Raw genomic sequence first — 17,814 nt, forward strand, 5'->3', positions numbered from 1 at the left:
ACTGTTTGTTTCTCTAAGATACTCTTATCATTCTCTGACCATGTGTAATATTTACAAGGTACTATAATTGTTTATTGCTTAAAAAATAAATGGGAAATGTAGTATTTCACATAAATACTAAAATTCCAGCAGCTTATATCAGACTTACGTAAATAATGATTCAGAGCCATGCATTTTAGAACTTAGGATTTCCAGGTGGCTTGTGTGAGAGTAAAATGTTTGCTATAACAGCATTTGCATTTCAATGTGATAAATAGCTAATATGAGAGAAGTACTTTGTAGCAAAAATTTGGACTTTATTTTTCATTTTCTCTTGTAATTCATTTTTGAAGTCACAGTAATTCATTGGGATAATAGTAGAGAAAATCTTTTAGCTGCTAAGGAATCAGTAGGGAAAAAATACTAAAATGCCAAAATATTGCTAAAATAAAGTTACATGACATTAAAATTGCTGCCTGCTTTTTTCTTTCCCCTGTATTTTATTTATCTTTCCCCTCGCCGTTTTTCCCTTTCCCTGAGCCATTTGTTCTCTGACGTAATGTGCTCATAGGATCCTTCCTTTCTTTCTAATTTCTGTTACTCTGTCAGTAATTCTTATTCCTTCCTCCTGTTTTGTTTTCTTTCTTTATCTGAAAGTATTTTCTTACCTGTTTTAACTTACCCATATCTAGTTCTGTCCTTTCTGCTATATAACTTGTAATAGAAACATAAATATTTTCTTTTTAAATCTTTCTTCCTCTTGCACATGGCTATTTTTTGGCTAGAAAAGCATCAAAATTGGACTAAATTTTACTGATTAGAATGGGAGAGGAAAGGCTAATGGCAATACCACAATAAATCGTACTTAGCAGTGATTTGTCCACTCCCATTTGAACCTGCGGGAATAATTTTTGTTAAAGACTTGAAACTGTACAAATCTTAACATGGTAAAATTTACTGATGGTGTAAGGTTATTAGGATGTACTTGAATATGGTAGATAAAACACTTTTATATCAACTTTACTGATCACTGCTTTAAAAAAAAAGACTTCTGGAACTGTTGCACAGCATTACTCTTAAAAAAATTGCTTCAAAATCAATTCTAACTGCAAATGAGATTGTATTGACTTCAGAAAGATTTAAAACTCTTAATAAGCGGAACTGCTTTATGAAGTAGAATAAAAACAACTGCTGAACTTTATGCACTCTATTGTATGTGATTATATGCTGTGTAGAGAATAATGCCTCAGTGTTTATGAGCTATACTTTAACAAGGCTAACTTTAATTCAACAAAATAAATTGAAGACCAGGCATAAATGTTTAAAACAATGAGTCTAGGAGACACAGAAAAAAGGGAGCATATAGGCAGAGGATATTAACAAGAACAATTTGCACATGAAAATGATCTACAGTAAAGGTTAAAATCTACCTTTACAAGCAACATTTTTTCCTGTCTTTTTCCAGCCTAATCTCTGAAGTATTATTTGTTACAGGCAGATATCTGGTCATTAGGCATAACAGCCATAGAACTTGCAAAAGGAGAGCCACCTCATTCAGAATTACATCCGATGAAGGTTTTGTTCCTCATCCCTAAGAACAATCCACCAACGCTGGAAGGAAACTTCAGTAAATCTCTCAAAGAATTTGTTGAGGCCTGCTTGAACAAGGACCCAGGCTTTGTGAGTTTCAGCTGTTTGTCGTTTTCTAGTAAAGAACTTGACTGGTTTACATGAATTCTCTATGAAAAACTCCTTTGCAAGGCGTTTGGAGGGGAAATCTGTGTCAGTAATGTATTTGGAGAGATTAATGAAAGTTAAAACTTGCTATTTTAAGGTTGAAATGCTTTTTGCTTTACTGATAACAGTACTATTTCTTTAGCATTCTGATTTTCAAAAATAAAATGGACAAAGCATTTTAAGATACAAAGGCAGAGTGGAACAGGTAAGGAAATAGCCCTCCAGTTGATAAACTTGATCAGATGTACTTCGTACAACTTATCAAGTATCTTATCAAGCAATTTAACAAAACCACTTCAGTATGTTATGGTTCTTCTTAAAAGAATCTGTATATGTGTGTTCTTTATTAAAACACTTTGAAAAACCAACTGTTTTATTTTAAAAAATGCATTTAAGAGTTCAGGTTGTAGGGTTTTTATGTGCCTTTTTTATATGCCTGCAAACTTGTGGCTTTAATTTTTTTTTTTTTTAACCTATTCTCTTTATCTCTTTTTTACTTGAAAAGATTTCTACTGTGCAGGACTTTAATATAGAAATTGGTCTAAAAGGGAGATAAATTTTCCTGTGAACTTTTTTTTTTTTTGCTATCAGTTTTAATGGCTAGACCAGTAAAGCACTGCACAAAAAATAAAATTACTGGCAGAAAGCTTTAGGATAGAGGCATCAATCCTAATATTTTTCTAATATAGCCATATGGATGTTTGAAAATTCTATTCCAAGTGATGCCAGAGGCTGTAGTTCAGTTGAACATCAAAGGAAGTTAATATGTTGTTTTGGCACTTTTGAAAAGTTTATCTTTTAGTCTCTGCGTAGGAAAACATGCATTTCAGCTTTCCTAGTATGGGGCAACATACTCACTAGCATCTTAACTTTTTTTTGTAAATACAAATGGATGTATTTTAAGATACACAGTATCAAGACACAAAGTCTGTGACAGTATTGCTTGGTTTGCTTAATAATCTCTTTATAGTGATACAACTATGAGTCATTTTAACACTTTCAAATACAATTAAAAAAAAATTCTTTCTTTTAAGAGACCGACTGCAAAAGAGCTCTTAAAACACAAATTTATTTTACGAAACGCAAAGAAAACCTCCTACCTGACTGAGCTTATTGATAGACACAAGAGGTGGAAGTCTGAACAAAGTCACGATGACTCCAGCTCTGATGACTCGGATATGTAAGTTTGATAAATTTGCAAAATATCCTTGTAAATATGGAGGCTGCGTAGTTTCTTCTGGCACACATGCTGTTTTACCTACTTACGTTCTGTTATTTATTTACAACTTTTCACGTAACCGAGTAGCCTTGGTTAAACTAAGGAAATCTTAACTTCAGTGTTGCAAGGGATTTCATGTAAAACTCGGTCACTGAGAATAATTCATCTGGCTCGTTCTGTGGTATCCCCTGTGATGTGGGGTCTAGGGTCCCTTGTAAACATAAGGCCAGCTCTGCTTCTGTCACCTGAGCAGAAGGTAGGCCTCATCCTGCACAGCCAGGTAGCAGCTGTGCATGTATACTACATTGTGTGCATGTGAACCACCTAAGGAGGGGAGTTGTGTCTGCTCACTGGCAGATTGGCCTTGATTTTGGCCATCTGAGTAAATAGGCAGAAGAACATTCTTGCATATAAGAGAGAGCTATTGGAATAATGGCTGCATGATAATGGGGCCTCAGGGCAAAAAGCACATTCCCTGGGTTTCTTTATGACAAGTTTTTTTGGCCCAACCTTCCAAGAAGGTTGAGTCACTGCAGCATGGTAGTCATAAAATATCAAATTATTTATAGAAAAAGGAGGAGTGTTGTAAACATCTCCAGACTTCTTTCCTTTCCAATTTTTACTTCTGTCTCTCTGTCAGATTTAGATGAAAGTGCTCAGTAGCTTCAAGAGGAAAGCAAGTTAAAAGTAGTTATGACTGAGTTATGAAGTTAACTCTGGTAATCTAAAAGTAATTTTGAGAATAGTTATTGTCAGTTTGCAGTTTAAACAATGTGACTTTTGAAAATCAAGTGGAGGGAGTGTCACCTCTTCTTTATGAGCTGATTAAATTCCTCATTACAATAAAGAAAACCCAATTGTTGTCTGTGATTCCAGTCTGTATGCTAATGGCAAGCATCAGACTGGTTATGATTTCCTGGCCACCATGACAACTGTAGATTTGTCCTGCGTCATTGGTGGCTCTGTTCCTAAGTTCCAGCCCAAAAAAAGGTCTGATTTGGAAGTTAAGTTACTGGTCCTAAACTGATCTCAAATCAGTCACTAACACATGAACTTTGAAATTGCGGTTCATTGTTTCTGTGGAATAATGAGGCCAGTTTTGATGGCCTGGCATAGGAGCGTACTGGAACTAGACTGGTTTCTGAGTGCTTATGAGATGATTTAACTTTACACCTAAGCCTTCTTTCTTCTCCTCTGTTTCCAGAACAGCCTTTGTGTTAAATATGATCAGAGGGTGTGTTGATTTGGCATGCTAATACAATGGAATACTAACTTTCCAAATCAATAATAAATATTTTTCTGTAGGATCAACTTCCTAAAGCTAAGGTATACATGGCAAGTAAACTTGCCTCTTTCAGTGACAGCCAGAGTTTAGATATTACTTCTGACATAAATGTTGGAGAATTTTATTACACTGATCTCCTGCTTCTTGGCTTGATAGGACACTATAAATGCTTTCTGCGCAATGGCCACTAGATGCCTTTTAATTGAAGGCATTCTTTAAGATTACTCTTAATTCATAGATTGGAAAGCAATTTATGACAGTGAGAGCAGAAACGTCATGCTGTGACCGTTAGTGTCAGCATAAGTATATGTGTGTTTTTAACTTCACAGGAGTTAAAAGGTTACTTTTCTTTGCTAAGCCATGCACAAAATAGGAGACAAAAAATGCATTTGTGTTGGTGTATTTTGTTAAATACGTGCTGTATCAGTACTACATTAGCCAAGTTTTTTGAATCAGGAGGAAATCATTTACCTTGTAAACTGAGGTTGGGGATGGACCAACTTCCTCAAAGGTATTCTAAGCTGGGGTCTTAGCTATTTTTCTAGACAAAGTGGTGGATGAACTCTTTAACTCTTTTCCCTTCCCTTCCCTAGTAGTTTGAAATACTCCACTGAAGCCAGTTTTCAGATAGCAATAATATACTTGATGTTCCTTGTTTATGAAACTTGGGAAGTTGTTTTAGATCTGTAATGCCTATCTTTCGTCTTAAAGTTAATTTAACATTTAGTGAAGTAACTTAGTGGTTTTTTTTTCAAATAAAAGCCATTAATTTTGCAAAAAGATAAATGACATTTTTTTCCCACTTGTCTTGATATTCCTTGGCCTGCAGGATAGAATCCTGATTTTAGTTTTGAAAGAAAGCTTTATGTTCAGTCTACATATTGAAATATATTGACAATAAAGTGTGGGTACTGAAACTTTTTCTTTTTTTTTTCTTTTTTTTTTTTTTAAAACCCTTAAGTGAGCCAGATGGCCAGGCTTCAGGAGGGAGTGATTCAGGAGACTGGATCTTTACAATCAGAGAAAAAGATCCCAAGAATCTAGAGAATGGAGCAGCCCAGCCTTTGGAATTGCAAAGAAATAAGGTACTTGAAGTGTTTACTTTATTATGCAAGGAGATAATTTGTGCTTTAATAATTTAATGGGGTCATTCAGCATTGTTCATGGATCTTATTTCATTTATCACTTTGAAAGCATTTGAACTGTAAAAGTTTTCACAACTTTTGCTAAAAAGGTACATCCCACCATTGTCTTACTCAAAAGTTTACGTTCTGGGCAAGATTTTTAGTCTTGAAATTTGAGTAGGCTGTAAATGTGTCTCTTAGTTTGTGAAACGCATACGTGCTATTGCCAGGACAGTGAGGAGAAGGCTATGTTCTGTTTTATTTCGTTAACTTTATACTAGGTTTTTAGGGAAGGCATGCTTTACTTTTCTTTTAGAAAAAAGACTACAAGGTGGCAAAGAAAAAGTGTGCTTAAGTCCAGAAAAAAAAGGGGGAGGGGATATTTAGCTGCTGCTGCACCTTATTTTCTGCAGCCTTTGTGTCCAGGACTGGTAGAGCTACCCTAGCTGGGAAGGTTCTTGATGTGTGTTTTTATCAGGACTGGGAGCACATAAGAACAGCAGTATAGCATGTGGGAGGCACCTAGTAAATTTCAGTGCCTGCATGATTGGGTGCGTGCTGAGGAGGATTTGGAGGGGGAGTCATTTTGAACTTGCATGTATTCGAGGTGCTAAAACCTCAAACTTTAATCCAGGTTTTGGCTCAGCCTGTTGCAAAGGTTTTACATATTTGTATGTATATAGAAACACATTTTTCATAAAGTATAGTTTGTTGGAACTATTTTCTTTTTTGTGATTAGAAGCACTGCAATGAAGACACCTTTTTCAGAAATAAAATTGATTAGATATTTTTTTTTCTTTAAAGGAAAAGGATATCCCAAAGAGGCCTCTATCGCAGTGCCTGTCTACAGTTATATCCCCTTTATTTGCAGAGGTAAGTTACTGTGTTAAAGCTTGCTTAATTCTAGGATTTATGTCTCCAGAAAATGGAAAAATAAAATAAAAGATACCCAAGGTTTCTACAACCCATTTGGAATTTGATGTGCTAGTCCTCCTCGTAGTTCTAGCTGTAACCTTTGCTTTCATGCATGTCATCTTTTGAAATCGGAGTTTTGCTTCTAACAATACTTACGCATGGTAATGTCTTATGCTTTGCCTTTCTTGCTTCCCATTCTTATTTTATTATTTTTTTATTGCTGCTTGCTGTCTGCTGTGAGTACATGGTTCCCCTAGCCATGCTGCAGCAACATAAACATTTTTCATTGCAATCCTTATGAAGATTGTCATTTACTTCCATCTTCATAGTACATAGCTAGCAGCAGAGGTTACAGAAAAATTATTCCTCAAACACTTGCTTGTTGTATGCTTTCACACTATGGGAGAGGAGTCTTAGACTGATGTCCTTTGTTTGGTTCGTACTTTAGACTCCTCTTCTATGCAGCTTCCAGTGGATAGCTACAACTTTCTCAAACTGTTCCAAAATTTCGTTGCAGGGTTGCCTTTTCCTTATGGGCGTATCTTATGAGTAGTCTGTTTGTTATAGATGCTGATAGGGTGAAAACATCTAATCGTGCTCACCCAAGTCCACCTGCACGATATATGTGTAAGCTATACATAGATGTATAATTGTGTATACTAAAGTGAGCATATATAAGGAATACATCTTGAAATCTAGCAGCTACAGATAAATAGGGCATCTTTCTCAGGATACTTTGTCATGACTTTTGAATGTTAGCACACTGAAAAGGATGTGTAAATGACTGAGATCTTGTAAAGATGAATGACATCCTGATGACTATTGCAAAGATTAACTTAAGGGTGAAAAAAAGTCTTCAAGATGTGAGGGTGTACAGTGGAATTCAAATTCTGACATTGTGAACACCAGCAGTCACTCCCTAGCAAGCTTTTCCATTATACTGTTTATGAAAATATTTATGAATATCTTTGTAATGTATCTCTGTCTTTTTTTTCTTTAGTTGAAAGAGAAAAGTGAGGTGTGTGGTGGCAACATAGATTCCATAGAAGAATTGCGAAAGGCTATTTATTTGGCTGAAGAGGCTTGTCCAGGCATTGCAGATAACATGGTGTCACACCTTGTGCGGAGGCTTCAGAGGTAATAAAACTATTTCACTGAGGCTTACAGAAAACTGCAGATCTTGTTTTTCATTTATTTAGCTAATGTTAAATTGAAAGAATTAGTTTCTGCTTAGAGGAAAAAGATTTTGAGCTTACAATTTGCATGATTAAAAGTGTTTGCTTAGTAGACAAAAACCTAGTATCAAGCAGTTCTAATTACTAGCTTCAAGTGATAGCTCGTATGTGCTTTCATACTGTTGGTGTACATATTGTGTATCGCTTGAGACTTTTCCATTTGCATTACCATAGGGGATGCTGACAGCTCTCTCAGCGTTTGGATATATATATTGCAGAGGACGTTCTGCATTACTCTTAATTTCTTTTGCCCACTTTGATAAAATGGAGTGTTCTGTTAGTTGGTGTTTCTTTCACTTGCATAGCAAGCAGTTCCTTTTTCACTAAGGTCTGTATGGCCTTTCGGTTGTCCCTCCAAAAACAGCTTTTTTGAACTACTTCAGAAGGTCAGATTTCATGAGACTTATTTACTGAATAGATTAGGAACATGTTCTTAATAAATACTCGGTTTGCTGTTCTTTTAAATACTGCACAAGAAAAGATTGGGATACATTTCAGAATTACTGCTTGAAGAGGCTTTAAATGCTCCCTTGAATCCAGGAACCCACAGCTATTGTGAATCAACACCATCCAGGCTATATTGCTTGGTAACAGAAAAAGTTCATGGCAGTAATTTACCATGTACTGCTGCCTTAAAAAAGTTTGCCCCAAACAAGTATCTTACTTATACTGTCTCTAACCACAGCCTAGTAAAGTTTAAGAACTCATACCTCTGAAGTTAAAGCAAAGGGTTGCCAGGCTGACACTCTTTCATTCAGTAAAAATCAATGCTGAAAAATCTGCAAGCAGAAATAGTCTTCCGTGCTTTCTGCATTGTTAAGAATGAAGCCCAGTCAGCATCTCTAGTGCTGAAAAGTGACTTCTTGATGCCGGATATCCTGGTTCTGCTTTATTAGATACTGGCAGGCTTGAAAGAGTTTCTGGAGCTTCCATCTGAGCTTCTGTTTTCATTAGGGGATCCAAAATTGACTGTGTCTTTCATCAGCTCCTGATTTCAGTGTCAAAGTTTCTTTCCATCTAGTACAGGGTCTGCCTGTAATTGGGAACCAGAGGCTTTTGATTCTGCAATCAAAGCTGAAGATGACTTTGTGTGGAGACAGGCTTCCCACTGGGCACTTCTTTGGTGCATGCTAGAGATAATCTTACCTGTACCTGTCACAGTAGCAACAACACTCATCATTTTTGTTCAGGGAAATAGATTTCAGAACCCTTTATCTGCCTATTTAGCATTATGTTTTTTTTTTCTTATGGTTCTGCCTTCCTTGGACTACTGCTGTGTTTCTCATGCAATCCTGCCATAATTTAGAAAAGTTTGAGTAAAATCTTATAAAATCTTATAAAAATAGCAGATGACAGAAAAATTGTGCTTTTTTCTATTTAAAGGTGCTTGACTGTCTTTTAATATTTCAAAGTTATTTTCCTAAAAAGTATTGTGCATTTTGCCAAGCTTTAAATTTTTTTAAGGTAAACAAAACCAGCATTCTCTAATAGTGTTAATGTTTCTATTTTCACCACAGTTCTTGCTTAATCAAGGAGGTTGACAGAGTCTAAGATGATTGTCCTCATTCTATTGCTTGTTTATCTTCTGATGAAAGTTGTGCATACACATAAAATGTATACTGTCCTAATTTTCAGGGAGAAAATTATAGGTCTGAAGGTGTGACTTCCTTGATTGGGACTCTTGTCTCATGATTTTGTTTGCCTGGTTGTGACAGGTGGTATTAAATTGAATATGTTGCTCTTCATTTGTTGTGTATTTTTTTGAGGGGGCATGAAAAGATTTGGCTAAGCTGCTGCTTTGTAAGGGCTGTACATTTGAAAAGGTAAGAGTGGAAAGAGGTCATTCTCTTCATAGGGCAATTTGGAACGTTTTGAAACACCATTCTTCTTAAAGAGAAAAAAAAGTTTGCCATGCAAAAATGTGATGGTTACCAAAAATGGTAATACTGGGGAAAAAAAAAAAAAAAAAAAAAGGATGTAATGCCTGCATATAGCAGCAACAGACCCCTTCTAATAAATTTTTTGCATGGGACATACTGCCCAGGTATTTCAGCTAATCTCTTATGTAAATTTGTCTACAGAAATAAGTAAAAACAGCATTTATATTTTAGGTGATGTCTCACCTCTCACATGAACTTCTCCCTTAGAAAAACCCATTCATCAATAGTGTCTACCCATCTTTATTGCTCGGTATTTGTGTGTGGGGGGGAGAGGAAGGGTTAATGGTGATTGCCAACTCTTGGGAACAGTAAGCATCATTACAACCTTTTAAATTACCCAATCCATAGCTGTACTCATGTCATTAAATAATACTAATTGCAGTGTATGTTAGCTTAAATAACTACTCGCAGAACAGAAAACCATCCCTTCTTCCTTTCTAATTCATCTAGAATGTTTACTTTCCTATGTTTGGATAATTAAGTTGACCATGGTTATGTACCTGCTATCAGCAATTTTTAATGCCTTAAAAGCAAACCCCATTCTGGAATGAACAATTATCATATTGTCTGGTAGTATGAACCTGGATGCTGCTGAAAGGTTGATGTATATACATTTTAAAGGGGTTTTGGGTTTGTGTATGTTAAATTGAAACGCAGTTAATTTTTCTTAGATTGACATTCCTCTTGAGTACAGTGGAGTTGAAGTATCAGTTTCATCATATTTCAAGATAGCTCTTATATGAAATTGTTGACATTTACTCAAATCTGTATAAAAATTAGTCTTTTAGGACAACTTTTACAAATGTGCTGTGTTATGTCATTATTGTATTCACTTGCAATAGCCTCTCCATTAGATAGGTAAACTATGGATAATCGCTTTTTGACCACGTTTCTAGCATGATTTTTATTCCTCTTGTGATTAGTTGAAACAGAATTCCCCTAGTTTGTCTGAATATGTTAATGGGACCCTCAAAAGATGTAGCCTAATAAATCTAGTGAATCCATTTACCTTCCCCCTCTAATTCTGATCTCTGATATTTTACAAAGCTTTACTGAAAGTTTAATATGGTTAAAAAGTATACCTCTCTTTTTAGGCCAAGATTTACACCAAGAAATACAATTTTTCTGCCTCTGTAACATTTTAGAATGATTATGGTATAAATTTACCAAATGGGAAAGTTAAAATTATTGTATTTTGTGGACAATGTACAGAATACTTGAGTCACCATATACTTAGAAACACATTTCAACACAGGCTAATCCCATTCAATAGAAAAGTAGCTATGTTCTAATAGGGCTTATTTTACATGTTGTTCAGATCTATGGCTTTTTTTCTTTAAAGCACAACAGTAGAGGTAGATGTCATTCTGGAAGGAAAAAGGCCTGAACTTCAACAGTGTAATGGAATAACTTCTAGTTGCTGCTTGTTATGAAGGTGACACTGTTCTGAAGGTGACAAAAATAACTATTTCATTTCCTCTCCAGATATTCACTAACTGGAGGAAGTACTTCATCCTACTGAAGTAGCGTTTCTGACTTTTCTAAGACAACGGAGATCCCATGGTGTCTGCATTGAAGAAGTGCACCCTAATGTTGTTCTACCCCTCAGTCACTGGAATGTTCTTGGGTGGAAGGACATTCCCAAATGTGCAAGAGCAAAAATGAAGTCTCTCAGATGGAGGCAGACTTTTTCAGCTCCTTAAAGATATAGGTTTTTTTTTTTAATGATAATGCACATATTCCAGGGAAGTGTCTTTTTGTAAAATCTGAAATGTATATTTAGGTTTGTGATAGGGAAATAGAAGATATTGAGAAACCTCAGGTATCTTGCTTTAAGAATTCCACTGGGAGATGGAGTATGTTCTGATGGAATTGTGTACAGTTATGTATATAATGTCTTTTTTAACTGAAAGCCTTTCAATGTGCATAAGGAATCACTGTGTACAAAATGGTAAAGTGCTTCTGTAGATACTGTTAGTGAGGTAAATATTCAACAGGCCATAACTGAGTATTGCCTTGCCTTTATTACATGTAAATTTTGAATTACGTGATAAGTGAACTTTGGTTTGATTTTTGTATGTGAAGGATTTGCCATTGAAAGATAGATAATCTTGTATTATGGAACCTTCTGTTTGTACCTCAGCAAATATACAATTTTCTTCTGTTTCTCCAATATTCCTTCTTTTTTATCTATATTCTGAGTGTGACTTTCTAACTATGGTACTATTTTTGGTTGTTTTAACACACCTTGTCTCTCAAAGCTTTAAATTTAAATTATTGTTTTTCCAAAAGAATGAGCTCTTTCATGTTTCCAGTTTTAAATTGTGCCAATGCAAATTCTGAACCATATGTATTGTTCAATTTTCGTAGTAGATATTTGTGAAGCTTGTAGTGAAATTCAGATACAGTCTTTTTTTCCATCTAAACATGTTTGAATGCTCACACAAATAAATTTTTATTACCTGCATTTATTCTGAAATATCTCCTTAAGCTGTTGGCTTTGAGAGAGTGGCAATTTTTTCTTCATTTTGCCTATTTTTATCATGAAAATGAATTACTTGCAAAGTAATAGAAAAATTATCCGTATATTCAGCGTTCGGTCCTGCCATCTGAGTGCGTGCAACTCTTTACTGGAAGTAATAGAAGTTAGGCAAAATGATTGCAGAGCTGAGCCCGCATGTTGTATGCCAAGCCCTGCAACTTGTCTCCCCAGAGAAAAATTCTTGAAAATTCTGAAGCTAAAATTTCCAGTGTTCCTGTGACTGCTTCTGGATAGCTGATTAAGGTTTTAAATTGCCTTGGAAATAGTAACATTAGTACATGCATAATTGCATGTTAGGCAATACTTTTCCACAGTATTATTCTGGTGTTTGCTTTGGTTTGTTTCACCAAGGCCATATTCAGGTGCCTATTTTTGTGGTAGCCAAGAAAGAGAGCATTTTTGCCTTGTTTTAATGAAGAAATTGATGTTTCTGTGTTTTTGATGACAGTGAGGTATCTTATCCGTTAAAATTTTAAAGAATAAAAATTTGGAAATGAATTTGGACATGAAAGGGTTAAAATAAGTACAGGCATATAATACATACTTTTGTGCGAAAAGACCCAAGTTCTCTAAATGTTGTAGAAGGAGGTGAGGTTTCCTTGCAATACTTTACGGCACCATGCTAGCCCTGATATACGCACATTAATAGCCTTAATTATTAAATTAATAATTATTAATGCAATTATCTATTATTAATTTAATAATTAACAGTGCTAAAGGACACTGTTATGCTAGCAGAGCTATGAAATTTCTGACCAGGTTGAACCAATGGTAGAGAAAGGCTGGGTATATGTGCACCCATTTTTGTAGCCATATTCTTAGGCACAATGCCATTGCCAGCCCAGTGACTAAACAGTCTTCCTTTATGGCTAAGTGAATTTAAATAAAATGTGAGCAATGCATTAATTTGGGCATTGGTTTATAACTCTTAATATCTTTACATATGCGTTTTTATGTGCTTTTAAAACGTTAAGGATAGGTTTACCCTTGAGGAAACAAATTCAACTCTGCTATTGGGAATTTGTACATCTGAATACGATGCAATGAGAAATTGTCAAATCTCAATATTAGGATGTTCAGCAACTTGATAAATATGTGCTGTTACAGCATATGGAAATAAACAGATGTATTTGCATTTAAAATACAGATAGATAGCATTGTAATCTGGAATTTCAAGAATTTCACCATCAGAAAATTATGTGAAGGTCTAAGGTATGTTATTGTTGAACAATTGTTTAAAAATTATAAAAACATATTTGCATTTTTTTCCTTTTGATTTGTATTTTAGTTGCATTCTAGGATTGTCTGTTGAGGAAGCACTTCTCCATTTGAGTGGATGATTGTAACAGAATTTGCTTCGTGGATGTGTCCCTTTGTTTAGGAGCTTAAAATGAGTAAAACCTGCTGCAAGGCCAATGGGCTAAACGGCGTAGGACGTTTAGAAAAAGACAAAATCTCATTTATGGTAGAGATGTGTATTTTTGTATGTAACATATAGATTATTTAAATATAGATTATCTTAAAGTAATATTCACTGAAAAAAGAGTGCTGTTTCTTGAATGTAAAATTACAATCATTTGCTATTGAAAAGTATTGATGCTTTATCTATATTGGTAAGAGAAAAGCAGCTTCATTTGAAGGAAGCATTGTGTCAGTTTCTGAAGGAAAAATAAGTGTATTGATATTTTTAAGAGGTTGTCTCATGCTAAAATATCTTGATTAGAATGTTGCACTGATGATTTTTCTGTGCAGGTAATACATCTTCACTCAGTCTTGAATATACAAAATGACATATTATCCCTACTTATGCAAACATTTAAATTAGTGGAACTGATTACTTGTCAGGGGTTTCAAGACTAAGCAGTGAATAAACTCACTCTCTGTTTGAAAAACAAAGAAAGAAAACCATCATTTGAACTGAAGGCTTGCTTTTTGTAATATGAGACGTGTACTCTATTTTTTTAACTTAATTTTCCTGGCAGTTGCACTTTTGTAGTTGATCACCAGTTTAGTAACATATGAAGGCATGATCATTATCGTTCAGAATGCTTTTGGTAAAGTAACAGAGCAGTTCATTCTCTGAAGTGCCATGGTTTCTTTGCAGCTCTGAAAATTTTGTATATGTATGTCCGTGTGGGTATGGACAGATGAATCAATTACTGTGGAATGATTTAACTGAGAGATAAGCAATTCTGCTTTCACTGTGGGAGAAGGGTGGATGGAAGGGGAAGATAAGACTATGCATATTGGCACTTAACTGCAAAGCAGCTGGCACGCTGTAGGTTCACATCCTAGTTTATCCACCATAACTTGTTCATCTGGCTGTGCTTCTAATGTACTTGTGAAATGCCTGGTTTAACTCTTATTCTCCTATGTGGCTCTTTTTTTTTTTTTTTTTTTTTTTTTTAAAAAAAACATATGGTACTGTTCGTAATGGTTTTACATTAGCCTTACTTTTAAGAAAACATTTGCCTTCAGAAATGTCACCATTGGAAATTATCAGAAGTGTTAATAAGCACAGGTATAATGCGAGGATCAGAACAATCATAAATTATTTTTGTAATTTGCTGGGGAGGAGCTTAAAGTATAGCACAAATCTGCAAGCTTGCTCTTTTTAACTTTTGCAGATATGCTAGTAATTGCACTGAGCATATGCAACAGACATATGTAATGGGGTTTCTGCCTTCTTTTTAAGCATGATTACAGAGGACAATTAGAGTGTATACCTTGTTTTCTGTAATATTGCTGCCTGTTTATAAACATGTATTTAAATTTTACTTTTGTCACTCTACACCAACATAATAAACTCCGTGTAAACTACATGACCTAGAAATAAAGAAGGAAAAGTTAAATGAAATTTTGCCATCTGAGTGATCAGTAAGAAGAGCTGCTGGCATCCTTTCCCAGAAGGGATTGCTCCTTTGGGTGTTGAGATCTGTTATTGTCCACATGTCTGTGATGTGTAACAGAAAGTTTATAAATTGGTGTTCTGCTTTTAACTCTAGTATCTCAGAATTCATACTAGAGAAAACTCTCACTTAAACTGGAGCAACAATTTCTGAGCAGAGAATGTTAAGGTTATTTTCTACTGTTGGAAAACTTTAGTTCTTTTTTTGGCTAAGTTTTTTTTATCTACGTAGATGCAACTGATTACACACTGTACTCTTTTGGTTAACTATGTGCAGTTGTATATCAGTTTGTCCTACAGGAAGAAAATGCACCAATTTACAAATAGCCGTTATTTAAAAGTGCTTTTTATTACCTGTTCTGCCAGCCCAGTGAAACTGATGAAGCACTAACATCAAGCTGCATTAGCTTACCCCCAAACATCACATCTTTATTTACCATGTGACTCCGAGTGCCAAACTTCAGTGACATTTGCACTCATAAAAGTTATATTTCATTCATATTTTGTTGTTTAAAAACCATGTACCTGTGCCACATGGCTACTTTTCTTTTCAACCAACCCTTTCTTGCTTGTTGCAGGGAGATGTTTGTGTGCTCTAGGAATTACAATAGTGTAACTACACATACATCATTATGCTGGGGGAGAAGACCCCCATAAATGGGTCCTGTGTGAAAGGAAAAATGGTCAAAAAGTCAGACTTTTATGGTGGTTTCTTTGCTGTAGTCTCAGCTGATAGAATTGTGGGCTATTGCCCTATTTTTGTTTCTAAAAAGTGTTTTCCTGATGAGATCTTGCTTCTATAGTCAGTGACCTTTAATTGTTTTAGAAAGGGTCAAGGTCTGTGCAAGTGCAGTGTATGCTTCCCTGCCTGTGTACTTGTCTTCCAGTCTATCATCTTTTGGCTGATTTCAGTTAAATTTGACAAAGGAATCAAGGGCTCTACAGTAATTCCTAAAATTTTGTGAAAATAGGCCTGAGTAAATTAATGAGACTCATCTCCTAACGAAAAAAAGTTAGACATCAGAGAATCTAGCTTACCGTTGTGAACAAAATGCACAGGAGCCCAGATTTTGTTGAGCCCATTGCTTGTGGTGCAACTTTATATGACAGTAGTTTTTGTTTTGCATTTATATGTCCATTATTTGAAACCAGCAATAGATTATTTGTGGCAAGTAATACTAAATAACAAGAAAAATAAAATCTCTTGAAGTGACCAGGTTTCCTTTGCTGAAACAAGAGAATGGTGTTATTTGTACTTCTCTGTCAAACTGACCTGTGAAGCTCAGAATGCTAAATGTTTCCGAGCCTCTCTAGTTAGATGATCAGTATTACAATGTGACTTGGAGCTTAGAAAGTTTATTACATATTACAGCTTTCTCATTAATCCTGAGTTTTATTCACATACATAGATTCTATTGATTGTAAGATACGACTGCCAAGACAGACACCATTATTTCAGTTTTGGGTTAACCTTAGGACCAAAAGACTAGAGAAATGTTGACAAACTTCTATTTAAATGGCAGTAGTTTGACTGGGTCTGTTTAATAATAATTAAAAAAAAGCTTCACACTGCTAACAAAGGAAAAATTCTTATCGTGTTTTTTCTGCATGTTAAAAAAGAAAAAGGTGGGGGGAGGAGAAATCAGACGAATACTATGAAGTTGCATCCACTGTCAAAGCAGGTCTGTGCTGACGTGATAAAAAAGAACTATACCTTGATCTTCTTTGCCATAGAAACTACGGACAAATTACTTTCCAAGCTCACTGTATGTGAAAACAAAACGTACCTGGAAAAGCTGTTATTTGACTTAAGGAATGTAAATTCAAATAAAAGCACTTGTTTTGAGAGCTCAGATAGCGATAATGAGGACTGTATCCCACAAGCCTCAGTGATCTAAAATACATTTCATTTTTTTAGCTGAATTAAGGACATGGCCCTCAATGTAAGTTCCTTAAAGAAAAAAAAAAGTTATATCACTGTTACAGAGAAAAATTGTAAATGATAGCTGTAGGGATATAGCCATAGTTTGTATGTGTACATTTAAAGAGCATAGGCTTTTGCAGTTGATGTAATACTCATTTATGTATTGTCCATTTTTCCCTTTATTCCTATCAGAGACAAATCTTCCTATATGTAAAATGCATAGCCAGAAGCCAGCAGTTGTCCTGTTTCCCTTGCCTTCCCTTAAAAACCATAACATTCAGTTAATGGTGGCTTTGGTTTTCCTTATTGTTTTGATGCTAAAAATAGCGATTGTAAGGTTTAGTGCATGTTATTTTACAGATCAGTAATGATTCTTCTTGTACATTAAATAGTCCATTACTGCACTTGTTAATAGTCCCATTACATGCTGCTGCTTCGTTAGTTTTTTTTTTTTTCCCCCCAAGCCTTTAGGCTGTTGCTGAATTGCTATTAATCTATGCTGAGTTATTTCCCGTTTTCACCATTATAAAGAAGATCAGTGTTCACATTCCTGGTCACCCCTGGAGCATTATAGTTCACATGCAGTATTGGTTCACTGAGATTGTTGGACTCATTTCCTTTGGCACTACAAAGAAGGGTCATGGACTTGGAATCAATAAGTCAGTAGTATTGGTACTGTAAAAATTCTTCAGATTTTTTTATACCTACTTTCTAGGTTCATCCTTAAAAATGTCGTAACTGGACAGAGGAGATGATGTAGGTGTAGACGCATAATATGATTATTATATCCATAGTGATATTAAAAACAAACAAAACCCAACAAAAACTCTTCTTTCTCTTCAAAGGGAAATATCTAAGGAAAAGAGCAACTACAACAATTTACTTCCCCAGGGATTTGTAGATTTACACAAAGCTGAAGGAAGTATACTGAAATACTTATTTGTCAGGGCAACTCAGACTTGGGCATGTGGATGAATGTTTCTCAGGATAAAGAACCCATCCTAAT

The 17,814-nt window shown here is 35.2% G+C and overlaps 1 protein-coding gene across 2 annotated transcripts in view; it reads left to right on the forward strand.

Annotated features, from left to right (window-relative positions):
- The window catches only part of STK24 (serine/threonine kinase 24), a 63,728-nt gene extending 48,895 nt beyond the window's left edge, over positions 1-14,833 (forward strand). For both annotated transcript variants that reach the window (XM_064504548.1, XM_026119416.2), the window contains exons 6-11: positions 1,474-1,659; positions 2,751-2,896; positions 5,182-5,305; positions 6,149-6,217; positions 7,260-7,396; positions 10,920-14,833. In XM_064504548.1, the coding sequence (XP_064360618.1) occupies positions 1,474-1,659; positions 2,751-2,896; positions 5,182-5,305; positions 6,149-6,217; positions 7,260-7,396; positions 10,920-10,956 (699 nt within the window). In that variant the 3' untranslated portion in view covers positions 10,957-14,833. The remainder of the gene's footprint in view (positions 1-1,473; positions 1,660-2,750; positions 2,897-5,181; positions 5,306-6,148; positions 6,218-7,259; positions 7,397-10,919) is intronic.
- The last annotated feature ends 2,981 nt before the right edge of the window (positions 14,834-17,814 follow it).

Source organism: Dromaius novaehollandiae, chromosome 1, assembly GCF_036370855.1.
Source record: "Dromaius novaehollandiae isolate bDroNov1 chromosome 1, bDroNov1.hap1, whole genome shotgun sequence".
NCBI classification, from domain to species: Eukaryota; Metazoa; Chordata; class Aves; order Casuariiformes; family Dromaiidae; genus Dromaius; species Dromaius novaehollandiae.